Here is an 18,832-nt window from a genome sequence, read left to right on the forward strand (position 1 = left end):
CAAATAACGTGTCCTAAATTCTCGTACATTACCTCTGTTGAAATAGTTCAAGTATTCAGGTTTTTGTTGTTTTGAGGCGAGAGTTCTTGAATCTTTCCAAAGTAACAAAAACAAAATGTCACTAATTCTGAAAATCATATATAAGCCATGTGACTCGACATGTGACTCTCACACTGTTGACCACCATGACCATGTGTCAGTGCTGTCCCTTGTGAAATTCCAAAAATGGCTGTCTGACCTGAACCCAGGGGCCATAAAACACATCTGCACTGAACTGTAAACATTTCATTTCCCTCAACTGTTAATGACAGTTTGTTCCTCTGCTGATGTTGATCATGGACATTTTGATGTGATGTGGTATTAGACATGTTGGGCAAGCTCAATAAAGACCCCAATGTGTTTGTGCTATGGGGATAGGGGTGGAGGCAGTGTCAGGGGTCATGTGACCGCATAGTGGGAGGAGCCTGGCCTGGCAGAGACCACTCCGTTCCAAGCTAAAGTCACTCGATATGAGGGATGACGGGCACCAAAATAGCCCTCCAGAGTGTATATAGGGACCCTCTCCCACCTGCTCCATCAGACCACCAGCCTGTACAAAGCCAGAGGAAACTGTAGTGACATACAAAAGGACTGGAGAAACAAGACAGGAGGCACGAGGGAGAAATCCAGAGAACCAGAAGGAAAGAAAGAAATAAAAAGAGGAAGTTTGGCCAGTGAGAATTGACTTTGGGAAAGTTTTGATACTTTGCAGAGAGAGTAGCCGTGCTACTCTGGTTGGAAACTCAAGGATCAGAAAGAAGTCAAGGACGATAAGCGTGAAAAGGACAAAGGAAATTGTTTCCCCTGACTGGATTGCAAAGTTTTCTTGGATTTCTCCCACCCCTCCTCCTGGGCTGAGCGCATAGGGGGAGGAAGAACCGTATTGACCGCAGGGATGAAGTATAGCTACCAGCTACCAGTGTCATCGTACACCACGCGATATAGTCAGTACACACCAATGACGTACACACCAACACACTACACCCCGAGCAATTACACACCTACGCACTACACCCACAGCAATTACACACCTACGCACTACACCCCCACCAATTACACACCTACGCACTACACCCCCACCAAATACACACCCACTTCATATACCCCAACAAAGTACAGCTCAACTCACTACACCCCCACAAGCTACACCCCATCACTTTACACACCTACACACAAAACCAGTTCCAGTTACATCCCTTCGTACAGCAAAGGAACACGCTACAGTGCTGCTACACGTCACACAGCACACATACCTGCACAGCAGACTCCTGCACCTCTCCCACTCAAGCCAGTCCGGGCTGTACACTTCTCCAATGACATTATCTTCCAGGACCTTGTCCGACATGGTGAGATGGAGCAGATTGGACGCTTTATGAGAGCGAAGAAAGTACGTCTGCATACCCTCTTCCCATCTGGTGAGTCAATCTACAAATACATAAAGACAGAGGAAAAGTGTTGAGAGATTGACAGGAGTTACCACAGCAGGCAATGGCACCTACAACTGTCTGCATGAAAATATAGTCACTAACTACAACAGCTTCTTTTTCGGAGTGATATTGTGTTGACAAATATAAAACTACTGAGAAGTTAAAGGGTCTCAAATATTTATTTATATTCTAAACCAGTAAAAGAATAAAAGCTTGAAATAATTGTTTGACAAATGCATAGAGAAAGTTCAGAAAAGTTCTGAAGTTAAAAGCAGAGGTTGAAATGACAGAAAAGCAGTGTAAGGGTATGTACAGTGCAGCTGAGCCCTCTTCTGACTGTGCCCATGTATGGTGCTCTGTGTACAGGTATGGCAGCACTCCATGAGGCCGTACTCACAGGGAACCTGGATTGTGTGAAGCTGCTGGTGAAATATGGAGCTGATGTCCACCAGAGAGATGAGGACGGCTGGACGCCGCTGCACATGGCCTGCAGTGATGGCTTCCCCGAAATCGCCAGGTTGGTGTACAAATGAAACACAAACGTCCACAGAAATATTTCCCTACAGTACGGAGACCACAAAACACAATATTCAATTTATCTATCATGCAACATTGCTGCCTCTTTGAGAAATAACTCTTCTGACAAAAGGCAGGTAGTGAACCATACTGACCTCGGTGACCTGATTGAACCAGACATGCAGCATTTCATAACCAGTGTGAATATAGACAATGAAGATGCCTTGAATGTGACTTGTGCTGAACAACACTGTATTTTGTCCCTCCTTAGCTACCTGCTCTCTCTTGGTGCCAGTGCATTTGCAGAGAACGAGAACGGGGAGAAGCCAGTGGACCTCATTGACCCAGACTGTAAGGAGCTGGTCAATCTATTTGAGGCAGGCTGTGTGTAACTCACTGGCCACCTATAGAACAGGACCTGAAGGAGCTTGATGTGGACAGATGGATAGTGTACCCTGGTCCTGAGACTAGCTTCTTGGAATGGAAAAGCCCAGCCAGAGAGAAGGAGAAAGACTGGGACAAGGGACCAGACCACTTTTCCTGCTACAGAACACTTGTAGCCTATTCTTTGCTAAATGCATAATTGTGACTCACAATGCTTTTTGGAGCGGTTTTGTATATCAAGGTGGACAATGCTTTGTAAAGGTTATTATTTTTGGTATCTTTTTCATTGGCTACTTTTTGTTTGGTGCTTTTCCACAAAAAACATGCAAACTAGTCTTGTCACTTTAGTTGTCACAAACAGCATCTCAGGCTGTTCATAGCACCAGCAGCTTTCAGTTTCCCAGATCATGTAGCACCACATACCAAAAAATACAGTGTGACACACCACAGTAAACAGTTATTTAATCTGTGTAATGAATCAATAGGGTATGTCTTCATTCTGATTACCCAATGAGATCATCCAGCCCAATTCTGTGATCAATCTTATAAAAATCTGACTGTCCATTGCTTGAATTTTCCACAAAACTACGCAGCATTAAGGATAGTTCCTGCATATGGGCAGAGACTATTTTCAACGCACTGCTTCCAAAATACAGATAGAGTACAGACTGTATTTTACATTGTTCTTTGCACTTAGCCTGTGTGTTTATGGCTTGGGAAAAGTTGTGTGTATCATCTCTGCTGAGCAGAGAGAAGGCGTCAATAGCAATTCACATCAAAAATTACATTTCATTTGGTAGGCCAGAGATCATTGGAAAATAGCTACTATGTCATACATGCACTGATGCTGCTGTATTGGCATTTTTCCTATTATGCTTGGCAGTTGTTATTTTCTGAAATAGCTAACAGTGTATTCTGCCCATTTCAACTAATCTAATGAATTTCACCAATGAAAGTCTTATTTTTTTACAAAATATTTTCATAAATAAAGGTGCTTTTTACAAATATTGATTAAATTAATTGGTGGGGACGTAACTCTTTTCTATCTCACTGATTGACCCTTGATGGAAAAATCTATGTAGCCTATTATAGGTCATGATAAGGATCACCTAGAGGAAAAGGGTAACGAGCTGCTAATTTACATCATTTCATTAAAATAATGTTTTTACGTTTTTTGAATAGTCATTTCATATCAACCTGAGGTTTATGTTTAGACTTACTGTGGCATTCACATGCTGTCAGAGATCTCTGAAGTGTGGAGTTCTGACTTGGAAGTTTCACTTGAACGACCCTCAAGTCGTATGGTGAATCCCAAACCAAGCCCTCGCCCCTACCCGTGTTACTGATAAAATTCCAAGTGTGACTTCAAAAGTGGCGAGGGTACCAAATAAACCCATCAACTTCGGGACACACTCATGACTTGAATGATGCAATTACACAGGTATATAATAATACAAGCATACAATTTTAATGACAAAATTCCATCATGTTTCTTCCAATGAGAAAGCATTTATTTCGATTAGGGTCAAAGTAGTCGGATGGGGTGGTGGGTTTTGGGGGATAGTGTATAGGTGCAGGTTTAGATGGTGGTGCAATTTAAGATTTTCCCATTCCTTTTTCCCTTTTTTGTTTGTGACCAAAATGTGCAATCTGCACTCCGACCTGCGAAAGGCAGCAATACACAACACAGCGTCTACTCTGCTGGAAACCACACGGTAACACACCTTTGTCGGAGGACTGGGCGAGCAAGAGGATGGATGGCGAGAAGAAGCGAGGCAGAAAGAAGGATGCAAGGTACAAACCTGAACTGACGGTGAAATACAAGCTGAGTACTTTCTCCTTTGGGTCAAGTACAGGAGAGAAAAATGCATGTTACGCACCTGAAGATCCTGAGCAGTCAACGGAAATTGATCCTGACAAAAGTGAAGCGAAAGAACCTGCGTCGTCAGGTGAAGTGAAGACTTCCAAGCCTCACCGCAATGATCAGGAAAATGCATGAGATGACTCTGGCTCAGTGGGAGTACAATTCATGGAGAATGTGGATCCATGCCTTTTAGCCAATCCGTTTCTGGTATCAGGCTGGGTGAAGGAGTGGGGTTCTGTCAATTCAGTCAAAGTATCCAGAGATGGACATGTGTTGATTTGTTTGTGTGTCTGCTGCTCAGAGGGAAAGGTCGTTGCGCATTTCTAGTCTGGGGACTGATCTCCGGAGCAGACAGGAGTGATAGCTGGGGTGGGGTTGAGTGAATCAACTGAAGTTGGGGGTCCCTGGTGTTTGTGACATATGTTGTTTAGTGCGGTGCAGACTAGAGTGTTTGCCGGATAAAGTCATGCTGGGGTATATACATTTTCCGGTTGAGAGCTTTTGTTCCGAACCCACTATGGTGTTTCAGGTGCCAAGTTTATGGTCATGTTGCAGCAGTATGTAGGAGGGAGATTCTTAAATGTGAGAAGTGTACATATGGGAGTGGGCTGGGAGAGTATTTCAATTGTGGGGGTGGCCATGTTGCTGGGGATCAGAAATGTCCTGTGCAAGTGAGACAGATGGAAGTTTCCAGGGTGAGAGCAGTGCAGAAAGTGTCATATGCTGAGACAGTAAGGAAAGTAGAGGTTGATGGGCAAAGTATGAGGGAGCATGAGAGGATCCCTGTGAGTATTTCTATTTACTACCACAAACCGATGCTGGCACTAAGAACGCACTCAACGAGCTATATAGGACCATAAGCCAACAAGAAATAGCTCATCCAGAGGCAGCGCTCCTACTGGCTGGTGATTTTAATGCAGGAAAACTGAAATCTGTTTTACTTCATTTCTACCAGCATGTCACCTGTGCAACTAGAGGGCAAAAAAATTGACATCACCTGACTGGAATATGTTATTGGATTCATGGCATTGTGGTGTTTTACCACATCAGTAAACGGTTTCATTAATAAGTGCATCGACGACGTCGTCCCCACAGTAACCGTACGTACATATCCCAACCAGAAGCCATGAATTACAGGCAACATACGCACTGAGCTAAAGGCTAGAGCTACCACTTTCAAGGAGTGGGACCATAACCAGGATGCCCTCCGACGAACCATCAAACAGACAAAGCATCAATAAAAAACTAAGATCGAATTCTACTACACCGGCTCTGACGCTAGTCGTATGTGGCAGGGCTTGCGTACTACATATCCCAACTAGAAGCCATGGATTACAGACAACATCTGCACTGAGCTAAAGGCCAGACCTGGCGCTTTAAAAAAAAATATATATATATTTTTTACCCCTTTTTCTCCCCAATTTCGTGGTGTCCAATTGTTGTAGTAGCTATCTACTATCTTGTCTCATCGCTACAACGTCCGTACGGGCTCGGGAGAGACGAAGGTTGAAAGTCATGCGTCCTCCGATACACAACCCAACCTAGCCACACTGCTTCTTAACACAGCGCGCATCCAACCCGGAAGCCAGCCGCACCAATGTGTCGGAGGAAACACCGTGCACCTGGCAACCTTGGTTAGCGCGCACTGCTCCCGGCCCACCACAGGAGTCGCTGGTGCACGATGAGACAAGGACATCCCTACCAACCAAGCCCTCCCTAACCCGGACGCCACTAAGCCAATTGTGCATCGCCCCATGGACCTCCCGGTCACAGCCGGTTACGACAGAGCCTGGGCGCGAACCCAGAGTCTCTGATGGCACAGCTGGCGCTGCAGTACAGCGCCCTTAACCACTGTGCCACCCGGGAGGCCCCCAGACCTGGCGCTTTTAAGGAGTGGCGCACTAACCCGTATGCTCTCTGACAAACCATCAACAGGCAACGCGTCAATAAAGGACTAAGATCGAATCCTACTACAGAAGCTCTGATGCTTGGCAGATGTGGCAGGGCTTGCAAACTATCACGGGAAAGGGAAACCCAGCTGCGAGCTGTCCATTGACACGAGCCTGCCCGACGAGCTAAATATATTCTATGCTCACTTTGAGGCAAGCAACACTGAAACATGCATGAGACCACCAGCTGTTCCGGATGACTGTGGGATCCCGCTCCCCATAGCTGATGTGAGTAAGAATTTTAAACAGGTTAAAATTCACAGGGCCAGACGGATTACCAGGATGCGTACTCAGAGCATGCGCTGACCAGGTGACAAGTGTCTTCACTGACATTTTCAACCTCTCCCTAACCCAGTCTGTAATACCTACATGTTTCAAGCAGACCACCATAGTCCCTGTGCCCAAGAACGCCAAGATAACCTGTTTAAATGACTATCGCCCCGTAGCACTCACAACTGTAGCCATGAAATGCTTTGGAAGGCTGGTCATAGCTCACATCAACACCATCCTCCCAGAAACTGTGGACCCACTGCATTTCGCATACCGCCCCAACAGATCCATAGATGATGCAATTCTATAGCACTCCACACTGCCCTTTCCCACTTGGACAAAAGGAACACCAATGTGAGAATGCTGTTCAGCGTTCAACACCATAGAGCCCTTGAAGCTCATCACTAAGCTAATGTCCCTGGGACTGAACACCTCCCTCTGCAACTGAATCCTGGACTTCCTGACATGCCGTCCCCAGATGGTGAGGGTAGGCAACAACACATCCGCCACGCTGACCCTCAACACTGGGGGCCCTCAGGGGTGTGTGCTTAGTCCCTGTACTCCCTGTTCACCCACGACTGCAGATGACACGATAGTGGTAGGCCTGATCACCGACGATGATGATAGGTAGCCTATAGGGAGGAGGTCAGAGACCTGGCAGGACAAGAATCTCTCCCTCAACGTCAGTAAGAAAAAGGAGCTGATCGTGGACTACAAGAAACGGAGGGCCGAGCACGCCCCCATTCACATCGATGGGGCTGTAGTGGAGCGGATTGAGAGTTTCAAGTTCCTCGGTGTCCACAACACTAAATATCTATCATGGTCCAAATACACCAACACAGTCGTGAAGAGGGCAAGACAACGCCTCTTCCCTCTCAGGAGGCTGAAAATCTTTGTCATGGGCCCTCAGATCTTTAAAAAGTTTGACAGTTGCACCATCGAGATCACCTTGACTGGCTGAATCAACGCTTGGTATGACAATTGCTTGGCATTCGACCGCAAGGCGTTACAGGAGGTAGTGCGTACAGCCCAGTACATCACTGGGGCTGAGAGCTTCCTGTCATATGAGGCTGTGTCAGAAGAAGGCACCAAAAATGTTCAAACTCTCCAGCCACCCAAGCTGACAAGCGGTACCAATGCACCAAGTCTGGAACCAACAGGACCATGAACAGCTTCTACCCCCAAGCCATAAGACTTCTAAACGACTGCTAAATAGCTAGTCAAATGATTACCTTGACTACCTGCATTGATCCTTTTTTGCACTAACTCTCTTGCACAGACTTTACACACACACTCACACTGACACCCCAACACACAGACACTACATACGCACACACACACACACAACATGCACACACATGCATACTGACGCCACACACTCGCTTTCACACTTAGCACAAACCACAAGAGGTTGGTCGTACCTTAATTGGGGAGGACTGTCTCATGGTAATGGTTGAAGCGGAATCAGACGAATAGTATGAAATACATGAAACACATAGTTTCCATATGTTGGATGTCATTCCATTTTCTCAATTTCTGGCATTTTATGAACCATCCTCCTATGCAGGAAGGAGACGCGTTCTGTCTCCTAGAGATGAATGTACTTTGGTGAGAAAAGTGCAAATTAATCCCAGAACAACAGCAAAGGACCCTGTGAAGATGCTGGAGGAAACAGGTACAAAAGTATCTATATCCACAGTAAAACGAGTCCTATATCATATAACCTGAAAGGCTGCTCAGCAAGGAAGAAGCCACTGCTCCAAAACCGCTATAAAAAAGCCAGACTACGGTTTGCAACTGCAAATGGGGACAAAGATCGTACTTTTTGAGAAATGTCCTCTGGTCTGATGAAACAAAAATAGAACTGTTTGGCCATAATGACCATCGTTATGTTTGGAGGAAAAAGGGGGAGGCTTGCAAGCTGAAGAACAACATCCCAACCGTGAAGCACGGGGGTGACAGCATCATGTTGTGGGGGTTCTTTGCTGAAGGAGGGCCTGGTGCACTTCACAAAATAGATGGCATCATGAGGGGAAATGATGTGGATATATATTGAAGCAACATCTCAAGACATTAGTCAGGAAGTTCAAGCGTGGTCGCAAATGGGGCTTCCAAATGGACATTGACCCCAAGCATACTTCCAAAGTTGTGGCAAAATGGCTTAAGGACAACAAAGTCAAGGTACTGGAGTGACCATCGCAAAGCCCTGACCTCAATCCCATAGAAAATGTGTGGGCAGAATTGAAAAAGCGTGCGTGAGCAAGGAGGCCTAAAAACCTGACTCAGTTACACCAGCTCTGTCAGGATGAATGGGCCCAAATCTGCCCAACTTATTGTGGAAAGCTTTACTAATCAATACTAATTGATGTATGCTATCTTCTGACCCATTGGGAATGTGATGTAAGAAATAAAAGCTGAAATAAATCCTTATCTCTACTATTATTCTGACATTTCACATTCTTAAAATAAAGTGGTGATCTTAACTGGCCCAAGACACTGAATTTTTACCAGGATTAAATGTCAGGAATTGTGAAAAAGTGAGTTTAAATGTATTTGGTTAACACAGAACCCAAACCGGCTGCGCGCGTGCTCCATCGTGCGCTATCGTGCATACATTTATTTTGTCCCCCTACACCAAACGCGATCACGACACGCAGGTTAAAATATCAAAACAAACTCTGAACCAATGATATTAATTTTGGGACAGGTCGAAAAGCATTAAACATGTATGGCAATTTAGCTAGTTAGCTTGCACTTGCTAGCTTATTTGTCCTATTTAGCTAGATTGCTGTTGCTAGCTAATTTGTCCTGAGATATAAACATTGAGTTGTTATTTTGCCTGAAATGCACAAGGTCCTCTACTCCGACAATTAATCCACACATAAAACGGCCAACCGAATCGTTTCTAGTCATCTCTCCTCCTTCCAAGCTTTTTCATCTTTGAACTTATATGGTGATTGGCATCTAAACGTTCATAGTATTACCACGACAACCTGCAAAATATTTAGTCTTACAATCACCCACATGGGTATAACCGATGAGGAGATGGCACGTGGGTACCTGCTTCTATAAACCAATGAGGAGATGGGAGAGGCAGGACTTGCAGCGTGACCTGCGTCAGAAATAGGAATGACTTCTATTTTAGCCCTTGGCAATGCAAACGCTCTTGAGCAGTGTGGGTGCAATAATTGAATAACATGGATTTCTACATTTATTTTGCGACGCTCGTGCACGCGACGTTTACGGTCTGGCCAGCATGTAAGGTGTGTGTAAACATCCGACTTAAACTGTAGCTACCTCATACCCTTACACATCTACTAGGTACTGGTACACCCTTTCAGTGTTGCCAACTCCTCCGGAAGGAAAGTAACTATTGGCTGTCCTAAAAGTTGCTAAATGATGTTATCGCCTAATTTGCACAATTGGCCATTTGCATGTAATTGTGATGGATGCTGTAGGAGAGAGGAATAAAGTCGTGGGAGAGACAAAAAGTGAGTAAAATACACCCTAAATATGTTTAGAACTACAAATGAACTTTCTTTATTCGGGCTTGGGACTGCCAAAAGTGAACCAAAAGAGACACTCTGACGGAGTTACTTAGTTTAAATTGTATTTATTTATTGTTTTACATTTACATCCCGCCATGCATGTAAGCCAGGGCGGGATCAGCTAGCGGCTGCTTCCCGCATGCGCGATTCATTTGCAGTCCTGATGCGGAGGGTGGGGTCCACGGCAGAACCCGCTGCTCGTTGGAAAGAGTAAGAACGATACATGCTTTCACGTCAGTCTCCAAGAACACTAGAAAAAAGTCGCTAGATTTGTCGCTAGTCGCTTTTTTGAAAATGTGTCGCTAGAAGGGTCTGAATACTTGCTACATATAGCGACAGCGTCGCGAAGTTGGCAACACTGTTTAGAAGCCCCACAGTCGAGGTGTCATAATACCCATAAAACCTAGAGGTCAAACAGGGAAATGGTGTGGGGCTCATGCTATTTAAAAAAAAAAAAAAAAAAAATGTGTTATCGTTAACCCTTCATTGTTAGAAAAGGACCTATAAGTAAGCATTTCACTGTTGGTCTATGAAGCATGTGACAAATAAAATGTAATTTGAGTAGTAGGCCACTACAGGGGTAATATAGGGTTACATGGCGGTTTAGTTTCCTTTTATTGTGAACAAATGTGCAATGCACTTTCCAAACTGTGAAAGGCAGCAATACGCAACAGTGTCTTCTAGTCTGCCGGAAAACTACACGAAGAAGAAGAAAGCAACACACTTTTCTCGATCAATGAGATATTTTAAACAGACAAGATGGTGGTGTACACACTTTTTTGATTACTTCATGAAGGCCCCAAAAAAGTATTTAATATAATATTGGAGCAATTTCTAAATTCAAACGAACCCCCCTGCAACTACACATGGACATTTAGAAGAAATGCGTTCTTCCAAGTCGGGAACTGAGGAAGCATCGTCAAGTTAGTCGAAAATGATCTGTGCTACACTTAACATTACCTACCTAATAACGCCTATAAACCAGCTGGAACAGTAATGGTCTGACTAGGGATTTGTGATATTTTTAATAACTATGGTGCATTGATGTTTTTTAATTGCTAGGGTGCATTTTGTTCGGGTCTATAATCTCAGGTAAGGGTATTTTTTGCCAATGCATTTTCTAATTTCTTCGCAAGCTGGTCCATGGTCTGTTTTATTTAAACAAGTACTAAAAAGATCCGAGCAGAGAGGGTAAATGTTGGGGAGAAGGCATTCATAGAAGCATTCCTTTGGGATTGTAGCATTATTTTGAACCAACAAACCTATTAAGTTTTGTTGACTTCCGTTTTAAATTACTTGCCCAGAAATGATTGGTTGGCATTGGCAACCGTTTTAGCCGATTGGAGGCCTAGCTCGCTAACGCTAGTTACAGCTTGTTGGCTGAATAAAGAAAGCGAAAGGAAGCCGAATCTAAAAGACAGGTTTGTAAACAGTTTACATCTTGGTAATTTTCAGATTATTTCAAGATGGCTATAGCGTTATTAATTAGTATGACACTGCTGTTGGAAACATTTAATTTGTACTATTGTCTGGATATATTCAGCTAGATAAAGTTAAATGGCTTAGCTAATAATATTAGATGTTGTTAACGTGTAGCAAACATTCGCTAGATAGCTAACGTAATGCTACCGAATAAGCTGACGTTAGCTTGCTAGTTAGCTAACGTTATCCTTTATCTGTCACCCACTACTTCAACCGCAAGCTAATTTCTAACCAACAACAATGTCAATTTAAAATATACGATATTGGGTAACGTTAGTTAGCAAGGTAGGTGCTTTATATTTTACGAGTCACTGGTCAATATGGGTTGTCTAGTATAATTTCTTGTTAGCTGTCTTAGCTAACGTTAGCTAGCTCGCTTGTGTAACGTGAAGTGTCAGATACAAACATGTAAACATTGAAGCATAAGTAACATCAATAAGCAAGCTAATGCCGATAGTGTTGCATCCAATGTAGCTTTCTGGCTGTATAGTTAAGTAACTGTATTTTGCAGTCTGTTTTAGCTAGCTAGCTTTCAAATGTCAACATTCCTCTATTGTTTGTGATTGGTGTCTTTATTTAGAATGAATCATGTCACGCCTTGTTTCCACCACTAGCTATCCGACAGAGGATAAAGAAGTTTCATATTCTCTCAACCCCCCCTCCCCCCCAACTATTCATTAGAAAGGAGCAAGAGACAGACTGCACACAGAATGAGGTTGGAAGATAGTTGTTTACCTGTTATGGTTGTGTTGTGTGCTAACTGTATATCAAGCTGTATCTTGTAGAATCAGGAATCTGCATGCATGCCAGAAAAACGTATGTTCTATTTTCTAGCCTGTCTGTTCTGGGGTTTTTTTTCATTCTTTCTTGCTGTTTGTTTTTTTATTTGTATCTTTGCTGCTTTACAGCTCATCTGCTCCCAGGATGGTGAACAACTACAAGCGGACTTCCAGCCCTCGGTCTCCTACGAACAGTGGGGAGCTTTTCACTCCAGCGCATGAAGAGAATGTGCGCTTCATCCACGACAGTGAGTCTGCCTCATAAGGCCGATCTCTTACTAAGACTAGCCCTTAACGTCTCTCACCTGAGTAGGCTTATATGTTGGCCATCAACATGATCCAAAGCTCCTTACAGAGCCCCTGTACCACTGAGCTCAGATGAGCCATTTGGATGGAATGTGGTATGTAAGGAGATGGTTGAAAGCTGGCATGTGTATGCTTCTTTACAGCCTGGCAGTGTGTGCTCAGAGACATCCGGTCACCACAGAGCAGCGAACGCAAAGACCGTGGACCACAGGAGTATGTGGAAAAGAACCCAAATCCCAACTTAAATTGTAAGTGACTTGATGGATCTGAGTGTGTTTGTCATTTAAACAGGCTATTTACTATATTTGTCAAAAAGACAGGATCAAAAATAATATTACTACTCTTTCTTGCAGCTTTCACACCAGTTGACCTGAGTGACCTCAAGAAACGCAACACACAGGACTCCAAGAAGTCCTAGTCTTTCTCTTTATAGCCAACAGCTTTTTTTCTGCACTAATTATCCTTGAGAACTTTCTCCTCCTCTGTCAGCCAGCAAGTCAACCTTTTGGCCATTCCTGCCCAGAATGCCGGTCCTCTTTCTGCCCACCTGGACTAACAGCCTGCCCATTCAACAGCAGTGGGCTGATGTCCTAACAACCAAAACATTTTTGGAGTCCCTTATTCCCCCCTGCTCTTTCTCTGTCCGGGCTCAATATTTTCTTACCCTACCTCTCATCTGGTTGACGTGGAAAGCTGGCATTTGATTTCCAGGGATTCTCTCTTCCGGTTCTTGGTTTTACAGCCATTAATTTGTCTTTTTCACTCTTTCTTTTTTTTATGTGAATGGGACTGATGCAGAGTTTCAATGAAATATGCTGACATCCTGATGCCGAAGTACAGACTGTGTACAAATTCTTTATGGGACACTTTAAAAGACTGCGGTCTTAAATATAAACTGTTTTCTTTTCAATCTACAAAGGATAATGCTGAAGGGCTGACATTCTTGTTTTTGGAAGATAGTTGAATTGTAGATATATTGGAATGGAATCTGATTGTATGGGCGAGTTTTGGAAACCAAAAATTGTTTAGGATAAATGCCAACATTTTTCATAAACATTAATGCCCCTAAAATGGACTTAAAGTAGACATCTCCACATTGACTTCTCAGCCTTGAAAAAAAATATTGAATAAAATACTTTTACAATATTTCACTCTCAAATCATTGGTCATAGATGTTCTGACCTAAATTCTCTATTTGGATGTGTTACCTGTATACTCCCCAATGATGTATGTACAAACATCACAGAACCTACAGTAGGATGGTAAGTTGTTGTCTCATGCTCTTTGTTTTGTTTGTGCATTGTTACTGAAAACAGTGTCATAGGCTACTGAACAAAAATATAATTGCAACATTTTCAAAGATTTTACCGAATGCAGTTCATATAAGGAAATCAGTCAATTTAAATAAATTAATTCGGCCCTGATCTATGGATTTCACATGACTGGGCAGGAATGCAACCATGGGTGGGCCTTGGAGGGCATAGGCCCACCCACTGAGTTTTTCCCCACAGAAGGGCTATTATTACAGACAGAAATACTCCTCAGCAACCCCTCCACACTCCCCTCATACGATCCTGCAGGTGAAGAAGCCGGATGTTGAGGTCCTGGGCTGGCGTGGTTACACATTGTCTGCGGTTGTGAGGCTGGTTGGACGTACTGCTGCATTCTCTAAAACAATGTTTGAAGCACCTTCTACAGCATCAATGTAACAGTATAACTTTAGTCCGTCCCCTCGCTGCGAACCAGGGACCCTCTGCACACATCAACAACTGACACCCACGAAGCATCGTTACCCATCGCTCCACAAAAGCCGCGGCCCTTGCAGGGCAAGGGAAACCACTACTTCAAGGTCTCAAAGCGAGTGATGTCACCGATTGATATGCTATTAGCACGCACCACCGCTAACTAGTTAGCCATTTCACATCGGTTACATATAGACAGTATAGCTAGTATACGGTATGAACAGGAACAGTGTGTACAGCGGTAGTTATAGGATGATTCTGGACTAGAATACAGTATAGACATATGAAGTGGGTAAACGTTATTGAAGTGACCAGTGTTCAGTGACTTATGTACATAGGGCAGCAGTCTCTAAGGTAGCTGGCTAGTAAAAGTGCCCTAAGCTCAGGGCAGTGTACTGGGGGAAACTGGCTAGTGGTGACTATTTAACAGTCTGATGGCTTGGAGATAGAAGCTGTTTTATAGTCTCTCAGTCCCGGCTTTGATGCACCTGTACTGTCTTGGCCTTCTAGATGGGTGACCAGGCCGTGTCTCATGGCTGAGGGGCCAAGCCGAGTTGCACCAACTATCAAGGAATATGTCAGATCTATTTTTGTATAACCAGCACTACAGTAAATTCGAGACCATTGCGCTGCTGCACTGATAATAACAGCACAGGTCTTTGTAGTGACATGACTCAAGGGATCAATTTCAAATGGTCCCTTCTTGATTTGACAGCATAACCTGAGTAAACTGGAAGGGGCGGCGCACAACAAGCGGACACTGACAGCGTCATCCGTTCTCACGTAACGAGGGCACGTGGCTATAAAGACAGCTTGCGCTCCATTTTAGCGTTTTGTTTTCTCTCACGCAGCTGAGTAGTACCGCAGGGTTATTACCAAGGTTTTTACTTAAGGCAGGGCTCAGTCAGGCTAGTTTTTAGTTTGCTAACAGTTCTTCTTAGCGTAATTGAAACTTCATAATGGCCGATAAAATGGATATGTCGCTAGACGACATCATCAAGCAGAACAGGCAGCAGAGAGGGGGCGCAGGAGGCCGTGGTGGTGGAAGAGGCCGTGGCCGGGGAGGCTCTGGCGGTGGCCGAGGTGGTGGTGTTGGCCGTGGAGCAGCTGGGGGAGGCTTTGGGGGCCGAGGTGGAGGATCGGGCCCCATGAGGAACCGACCGAACCTGAGCCGTGGCAGAGCAAGACCTACGCCATACAGCAGGGTATGAGAAATTTAGAGGAATGGGCTGAGAAAAAGGAAAACTCCTCGTAACCTGAAAATGCCTGCTCGACGTCCTCTAATCTTCAGGCTTGCTAGCTGCTCCCAATGCAATCAATGGCTAGCTTGCTAGTCGAGAGGCACTTAGCTAGCTAATCGAATTTCTCTCGAATTAACGAAGGGAAACCCTTTAAATTGTGGTTGATATGGAAATATAATGCACATAACGTGTCCTTGTCCACCCAAACCCATGTCTGTTACCACTTTTTGAGAATAAGCTTTTGGAGCAGGTTAGCTAGTTGCTAACTCTGGAATAGCTGCTTACCTACAAGGCCCAGACAGCGCCATTTTGAATTCAGCATCTTCAATCAATGAAATATTTATTTAATGTCTGTCGCAGTATCTTTCGTCCCAGAAAGTCACTTGTTGGACCACCGAATGGCACTGCATCGAATAATATCGTTGCAGCTGGATGATTTTTGTAGCTGAGGCAACTTTTGGGGAGTTTCATCCTACACTCCTTTCTTTTTGTTTGGGAGTGGCTGGCGGGTTAACACAATCCCCTGTGAGCAGCACCATATCAACACAGAATGGTGTCCTTTATGGATGGAGCAGTGGACTTTTCCCCTCTTATTATTACAGATTTTTATCTCCACATTTCTAGTTGTTACTCGTCACAACTCAATCAAAATGGCGTGGTTTCAAAATGGACGCTCAGATGGTTGCCATCCATGTTCAGACCAGCTAGTTGGTCTACTTTATTTTGCTAGTTGTCTCTTTCAGAAAATGGACACGTAACTCATCAAAGCTAACTCATGGCTAAAGAACAATTTAAGCAAATAACCACACAGCTGGAGTCGACACTGATGCAAAGTACTACAGCGCCATACGGATGGATGACTTTCTTCAGCATACTACTCTCGCTGGGGGATGGCCGCCTGGAGAGCCTTTGGTGGAGGAGCAGATGGCAAGAGAACAGTGGGCGACATTACTAGCCTAGTTAGCCAACAAGGGGGTGGGAGAGGAGTGCAGATGGTAGCGAGTAAATGTGTACTGTTATTAATGACTTGTTTACTGCTAAATGTTGCTCAAAATAGCGTCAACAGACGTCAATGCATACATTTCTTCATTCTAGTATGGGAAATGAAATTTCATTTTTTATAATTAGGGCCCATCAGTTTTAGCTAAATGCTTTATGGCCTGTTAGCTTGGTCTAGTGTCTAGAATTGATATGTTGCCATGTGTCCTGTTTTTGCACTGGTTTACTTGCTTGTAGTAATGGGGCGGGGAATGCTGGGAATCTCCACGGGGTAGTAGTGTGCCAACCACCTGGCCCTGTTGGCTGTGTAGTCCCTGATCTCCCCAGCACCTACCCAGCTGTGTGGACTGGACTCTGTGATTGGCAGAGACAGGGGAGCCTGAAGTCAGCAGGTTCGTTCTCTTTCATCTGTTGCAGCCCAAGCAGCTTCCTGATAAATGGCAACACGACATGTACGGCAATCATGGCTTCAATGCCAGTGTTGGGGGTGGTGCTGGTGTGGAAACCGGAGGGAAGCTTCTTGTCTCCAATCTCGACTTTGGCGTTTCAGACGCAGATATTCAGGTACAGCTTATTTTCTTTGACTTGGTTGACTCTTTAGAAATTGCGTATTTACCCTGGCTTAGCATTTCCAAAATGGCACTTGAAATCACTTAGTCACTACATGGTTTCTCTCACTACAGGAGCTCTTTGCAGAGTTTGGTACACTGAAGAAGGCAGCTGTTCACTATGACCGGTCGGGCAGGAGCTTAGGCACTGCAGATGTCCACTTTGAGAGGAAGGCAGATGCTCTAAAAGCTATGAAACAGTACAACGGTGTACCACTTGATGGTAGGTTTCTCAAGTGGCTTTGACAGTTGCCACAAATATTATGTAATTTGTACCTTGCTGAAACATTTAATTGTTTTGTGCTGTTGAGGTGTCTTTCACCATGCTGACACTGTATATTCATCCAACCTTCAAGATGCTGAAGGTTAAAACTTTCAAAAATGGGTGCTCAGGTGGTTGTCATCCATGTTCAGGCCAGGTAGTTAGCCTGTTTTGCTAGTTCTCTTTCAGAAAATGGACGTTTAACTCATCAAAGCCAGCTCATGGCTTTTAAAGAACCATTTAAACAAATAACCACACCGCTGGAGTCGACACTGATGCAAAGAACTACAGCGCCATACGGATGTTTATCCTTCTTCAGCACACTACTCTTGCTGGTGATAACCTGAATACTTTTTCTTCCAGGGCGGCCCATGAACATACAACTTGTCACATCACAGATCGACACACAAAGACGCCCACCCATGCAGGGGTAAGTGTTAAGATTGGCTCAGGTTGTTTTGGAAAACAGCTCAATGGTGAGTGTCATGAATGGAAGGTGCTAATGTTCAGATGTTCTACAGTATGAACCGAGGAGGTGGTGGCATGAACAGGGGTCGTGGTGGTGGGTTTAGAGGGATGCAGAGAGGACGTGGAGCAGGACGTGGAGGAGGCAGGGGCCGAGGTGGCCGCGGGGGAAGCACTAAGCCACTTTCCGCTGAAGAGCTGGATGCCCAGCTAGATGCCTACAATGCCAGGGTGAGTCTCGGTTTGAAAATGAGAAAGGGGTTATAGAGTTTAAAAAAAAACATTTGTCTGCCTACATGTATATAGCGTTGGAAATTAATGCTGGGGCAGGCCTACTATGGTAGCATGTGTCTTATCTGATGCGTTTCCACCACCCACCCCAGATGGAAACAAGCTAAGAGCAAAGCCTAGGTGAATCCTCCAGGCTGCATTACACTCCAGGCTGAACATGAGGACAGTCGCAGTTGTTACAGCGTTGAAGATACAGGACATTTTACACTTGGATGTCTTCTGATGTGATTTAAATTTGTGTATCAATCCTTTTAAATGCTCCGATGTGTTTTTTACCAATTTTTGTTTTTTGGAAAAAAATATTGGTTTTGACTGTAGGTTTCAGGGGGTGGGTGGGGCTTTCCCTGTTGATCTGATTCCTTTCCCCATAGATCATTGTAATAAACCCTGCAGTACATATTAACCATACTCTGACGGCTTTGTTTTTATTGTCAAGTGCACAAGTACAGTGAAATCCCTTGCATTGTTGGGAGGGCCTGCAAGTAAGGATTTCACATAGTCTACACCTGTTTACAAAGCATGTGACAATTATTCCAACAATGCAGTGATCAATATCGGTACAACAAAGGTAAGCTTTCTACTGGGTCAGTGCCAATACCATATTTACAATGTGCAGGGAATGGGATCTTAGTGGTAGAGTTAAGGTGATTAGGCATCAGG

The 18,832-nt window shown here is 44.3% G+C and overlaps 3 protein-coding genes across 7 annotated transcripts; all 3 read left to right on the forward strand.

Annotated features, from left to right (window-relative positions):
• The first annotated feature begins 568 nt into the window (after positions 1-568).
• Positions 569-3,534, forward strand: LOC112234999 (protein phosphatase 1 regulatory subunit 27-like). The gene is made up of 3 exons (XM_024403371.2): positions 569-1,454; positions 1,833-1,983; positions 2,254-3,534. The coding sequence occupies exons 1-3, from the start codon at positions 935-937 to the stop codon at positions 2,372-2,374; spliced, it is 792 nt and encodes a 263-aa protein (XP_024259139.2). The 5' UTR covers positions 569-934; the 3' UTR covers positions 2,375-3,534.
• A 6,588-nt stretch (positions 3,535-10,122) lies between these two features.
• mcrip1 (MAPK regulated corepressor interacting protein 1) lies at positions 10,123-13,710 on the forward strand. 5 transcript variants are annotated; one of them, XM_042327654.1, is made up of 5 exons: positions 10,123-10,207; positions 12,094-12,194; positions 12,388-12,506; positions 12,708-12,812; positions 12,918-13,710. In XM_042327654.1, the coding sequence occupies exons 2-5, from the start codon at positions 12,190-12,192 to the stop codon at positions 12,980-12,982; spliced, it is 294 nt and encodes a 97-aa protein (XP_042183588.1). In that variant the 5' UTR covers positions 10,123-10,207; positions 12,094-12,189; the 3' UTR covers positions 12,983-13,710. The 5 variants fall into 5 exon arrangements, with proteins under 5 accessions (XP_042183588.1, XP_042183584.1, XP_042183585.1 ...); XM_042327651.1 differs by lacking the exon at positions 10,123-10,207 and adding an exon at positions 10,469-11,418; XM_042327653.1 differs by lacking the exon at positions 10,123-10,207 and adding an exon at positions 10,469-11,089.
• Positions 13,711-15,130: 1,420 nt separating this feature from the next.
• LOC112234997 (THO complex subunit 4-like) lies at positions 15,131-18,580 on the forward strand. The gene is made up of 6 exons (XM_024403369.2): positions 15,131-15,511; positions 16,964-17,110; positions 17,230-17,377; positions 17,780-17,846; positions 17,938-18,112; positions 18,265-18,580. The coding sequence occupies exons 1-6, from the start codon at positions 15,266-15,268 to the stop codon at positions 18,277-18,279; spliced, it is 798 nt and encodes a 265-aa protein (XP_024259137.1). The 5' UTR covers positions 15,131-15,265; the 3' UTR covers positions 18,280-18,580.
• Positions 18,581-18,832: the final 252 nt, after the last annotated feature.

This window comes from Oncorhynchus tshawytscha, linkage group LG09, assembly GCF_018296145.1.
Source record: "Oncorhynchus tshawytscha isolate Ot180627B linkage group LG09, Otsh_v2.0, whole genome shotgun sequence".
In the NCBI taxonomy this organism is placed as follows: Eukaryota; Metazoa; Chordata; class Actinopteri; order Salmoniformes; family Salmonidae; genus Oncorhynchus; species Oncorhynchus tshawytscha.